The following is a 3,885-nucleotide window of genomic DNA, read 5'->3' on the forward strand; positions in this document are numbered from 1 at the left end:
GCGGTTAACGCGTCTGGACGCGCAGTAAGCTATCAGGTTAAACACACCACTATAGCCTACATTTACCGATTACTGGCTGTGCGTGAACCCCACACCATTTATACCAGGAATACAGAGGCAAAAGTTCAAGTGGTTTGTCTGCCTAAATGAAGGGTGAATGCAGACACAACATATGCTAATGTTATTAAGGCAAACAAAATAGGAAGTCCGGGCAGTCTAAATTATGATGAAAAAATCCAACACACAATAATAGCCTAACTATAATAATAATAATAGCCTAATACTAATAATAAATTATAGCCTAGTTTATCAACAAAATGGCTATCGGAAATAAACATGACTTTGGTTTAATATTGGTAATTGACGAGAATAAGTCTGTATGGTTACTTTGAGCATCAAAGTTTTATTAGAGGTAAGTCCTTAATTCACTAATATCTTCACTATCGGCGCACATGCTCTAAAAGTCGATCGTTGAACACCGAAAATGACCAGACTTGAAATGACCAAGCAAATAAAAATCTGATTCTATAAGAGCAACAATTTAATGCGTAAACACCTTAGAAAACCTGGGAGGTAAAATGTTTCACCATGAAGTCCTTTTCAAAATTAACAAGAAGTGTGAATATCATTTCCGTAGGGGCACCTATTTGCTTGAGGCAATAGATTACAAAAGTAGTTTTAATACAGATAGTATTTTTTTCCGCGTTTGCCCCCACTTTGCTCTCACAAAAAGATAAATACATTTTAAAGATAAAGCATTCCATGAATCCCACGATTCCGGGCTGGTGTAACAGCCTCCAAATAAAAAATAAAATAAAAACACGGCCTCTGATACGTTAAGGCAGGCACTAATGTGCTTCTTTATCTTGCTGATTGTCTGTCTCGATTTCCTTCGTATGTGTTCATTTTCTCATAGTCTTCCCGTATCATGGTGCGATGTTAGATGTCACATTCGCTGTCACTTGAAGTGATGGAGATAGCCGACGCAGCGGCTTTGCTCGACAGGCTCGCTTCAGGGCTCGACGCGTTCCCCAGTCGGTCTACAGCACCATCCTCTCCAGTTAGGGACCGAACCGAGCCACTAGACAACACCTGCTGTTGTAACCTTTAAAAAGTAAAAGGATGAGGTTTAGATGAAGGTTTTTCTATTAAAACTAGTCTAATTAAAATTAACAAGAGTAGATTTTTCCTGCATTTTTTATAATAAAAACGTGCAATGAATGCAAGAACACGTAAACTACTTTGGAAATAAATTAAAATAGCCTGTAAACGTTATGTATGAAATCTATGAACATATGAAATGATGCTCTGCTTATTCCAGGCTCCAGGTTTAGCCTACTAACGGAATGCCCCGGAAGAACACGGAATGGGAGAGCATCTGATCCAGTGCGCGTTCAGCCTACATGTTATCTAGGCTTTGTTTAATAAAATTAATTGCTATGTAGAAACATTTATTCTTAGTTTATTAGTCAAAACACGTTTTAATTAAAAATAGAATGATTTTAAAACATCAGTTTAAAAAAAAAACTATAGCAATTTTAACGGTGTTACTATCAGCTTTTTAATTTAAACTTAAAACGAAATATAGAACACAATTTGACAGAGGTAAATTATAATTATTATTATTATAATTATTATTTGTGAGAAACGGTCCATGTTCGCATCACTCCAGCAAACACCTCGCATAACAAAAAGCCTATTGACATCACGGTGAATGTCTTCAATTCTCAGCTAAACTGTCGAAACCAAGCAAGAATAGTTATCGGGCTAAAATGAAAAAGGGCATAATTTAAGCGTTGTAACAGTTTTTAGTCATGGTTAATTGTTATTTGGCATATCGAAAAGGACTTTTACTCAGTGATGCAGACTAGGCCCAAGCCATAATAAACAGACAAAAGCTAGCCATTGGTTTTTGGTCAAAAGTGAAGTATTCTGTTAGTGTGACGACCCCTTTTACGCGGTTTGTTCTGTCTTTTCTTTTTCTTTATTTCAGTGAAAATGAAATTAAAAATAAATTCTAGCAAATGTCGGCTTTAACCAGAAAAACAAAAAAATCACACAAAAAAACACATTGCTCCGGTTAACCCACAGTTACAAATAATAACAGGTCAGATCTGTAGATTAATCGATCTATAGGCTATATATATATATATATATATATATATATATATATATATTATTATTATTATATATATATATATATATTTCCATTTAAATAGGCTACTGTTGGTTTATTTGTTAACCTGACTTGGGCAATTAACGTTGACAATATGTTATGCTTTAGCCTAGCCGTTCGTTTATTAGATTAGATTTTATCGATATATATTATGTTAGTTTGTACCCATTTTTAGCTAAAACATGAAATATTTGCTCACTATAAGCCCCATGATTGAAATCGGGAAAACACACCTGTTTTTAGCTGCTGCGGCTCTGTCCCTTTGTCTTCGATTTTTAAACCAATTCCCCACTTGAGTGGGAGTGAGTCCCGTAGCTTGTGCAAGCTCTCTCTTTTTACTTGGGTTCGGATAAGGATCCTGGAGGTACCATTCTCGAAGTAAATGCCGGGTCCTTTCTTTAAAGCAGTGCGTCTTTTGTTCTCCATCCCAAATTGTTTTAGGCAGGGGGAACTTCTTCCGTACCCGGTATTTGTCCACTGGCCCCAGCGGGCGGCCTCTGAGCTTCTCTGCCTCCTGGTAGTGTGACTCCAGCCAAAGTGCTTGCAGTTTGGAATGGGACTCTTTGGTGAACTTGTGGTTCTCCAGAATGTGGTAAAGCTCACGGTGATTCCCAGTGTGGAAGGCTACGATAGCCCGAGCCCTTAGCACAGACTCATTTCTGTTGAGCACCTCGCAGGCAGCGGGTGCGACGGGCAGCGACCACAAGAATCGGCCGAGACGCTCGATGTCTCCGCTCTCTTCCAAAGTCTCGCATACCCCCGCTACCTGCTGGGGACTGAAATTCAAGATTGGCAACTGAAACATGAAGGCTTCTGTTTCCCCCTCGGAGTCCTCGCTACCTCAAGCACAGCTTCGTGCTTTCTGTGGCTTTTCTCTGTCTCCCCCAGTCGAATCCAGACAAAAAGGCTATTCCAGAGTCAGCCGATAAACGTAGACGATGCAGAGAGACAGAGATGTCGCTCTCTCGGTCTGGCTGCCTCGGTTGGAGACACCGAGAGTTCGAGGGAACGAGATTATAGCACAAGAATGAAGATGTTTTTTGAGGAGGGAAAAGACGTGCTGCCCGCTTTCTGTTTTTCTACTGGACTTGGCAGATTGGTTGCGTAGTTTCCACCGACGCCTGTCAATCACTGTCAAGCGTGCCAATCACGCGGAACTGAGCTCGAGTAAATTTCAGCACCTCCCAGACCTCGACAGCTCCTTTTAGAAAGTAAACATCAGCGACCTCTGCTTTTACCGAATCCCCGCCAGTTAATTATGCTCGATTACGTGATTTACGCACATTTTAAGTGACGCTTATGCGACCTAAACTACTTTCTGAGAATTTTAAACCCTAATGGAAAGCACAGTTCGCGAAATGTTATCTTTAAGCTGTCACTCGTCGGCTTTTTTTATAGTCTTAACACAGGAGAAGACGTGATTGGCTTTTTATCGTTCCGAATACGCGAGCGCAGACTTATCCGAAGCGTATTGTGACGCGCGAATGGTTCGGATTGAAATGAATGACAAATGACATTAAATAAGATCATCCGTTTGTTGTGTGGATTTTCAGTGAAGTCAGTCTCAGCCTCGGAGTCTCGCTTGTGAAGTGTAACGGCCGCTGACACAAAAAGGAGACAAATTAAGAAAGATTCGTTCAGTTACGCATTCAATGATATGAGCTCGTAGACATCTGGCAGCTCAGCGTAACAGGCATTGCCCTGTCAAA

General features: G+C 40.1%; 1 protein-coding gene across 1 annotated transcript; it reads right to left on the reverse strand.

Annotated features, from left to right (window-relative positions):
• Nucleotides 1-386: 386 nt before the first annotated feature.
• Nucleotides 387-3,627, reverse strand: LOC306880013 (homeobox protein SIX6-like). Its single transcript, XM_079433277.1, has 2 exons — nt 2,410-3,627; nt 387-1,105 (listed from the first exon to the last, which is right to left on the reverse strand). Exons 1-2 carry the CDS (start codon nt 2,979-2,981, stop codon nt 940-942), a joined length of 738 nt encoding a protein of 245 aa, XP_079289403.1. The 5' UTR covers nt 2,982-3,627; the 3' UTR covers nt 387-939.
• Nucleotides 3,628-3,885: the final 258 nt, after the last annotated feature.

This window comes from Barbus barbus, assembly GCF_936440315.1.
Source record: "Barbus barbus genome assembly, chromosome: 14".
Taxonomy (NCBI): Eukaryota; Metazoa; Chordata; class Actinopteri; order Cypriniformes; family Cyprinidae; genus Barbus; species Barbus barbus.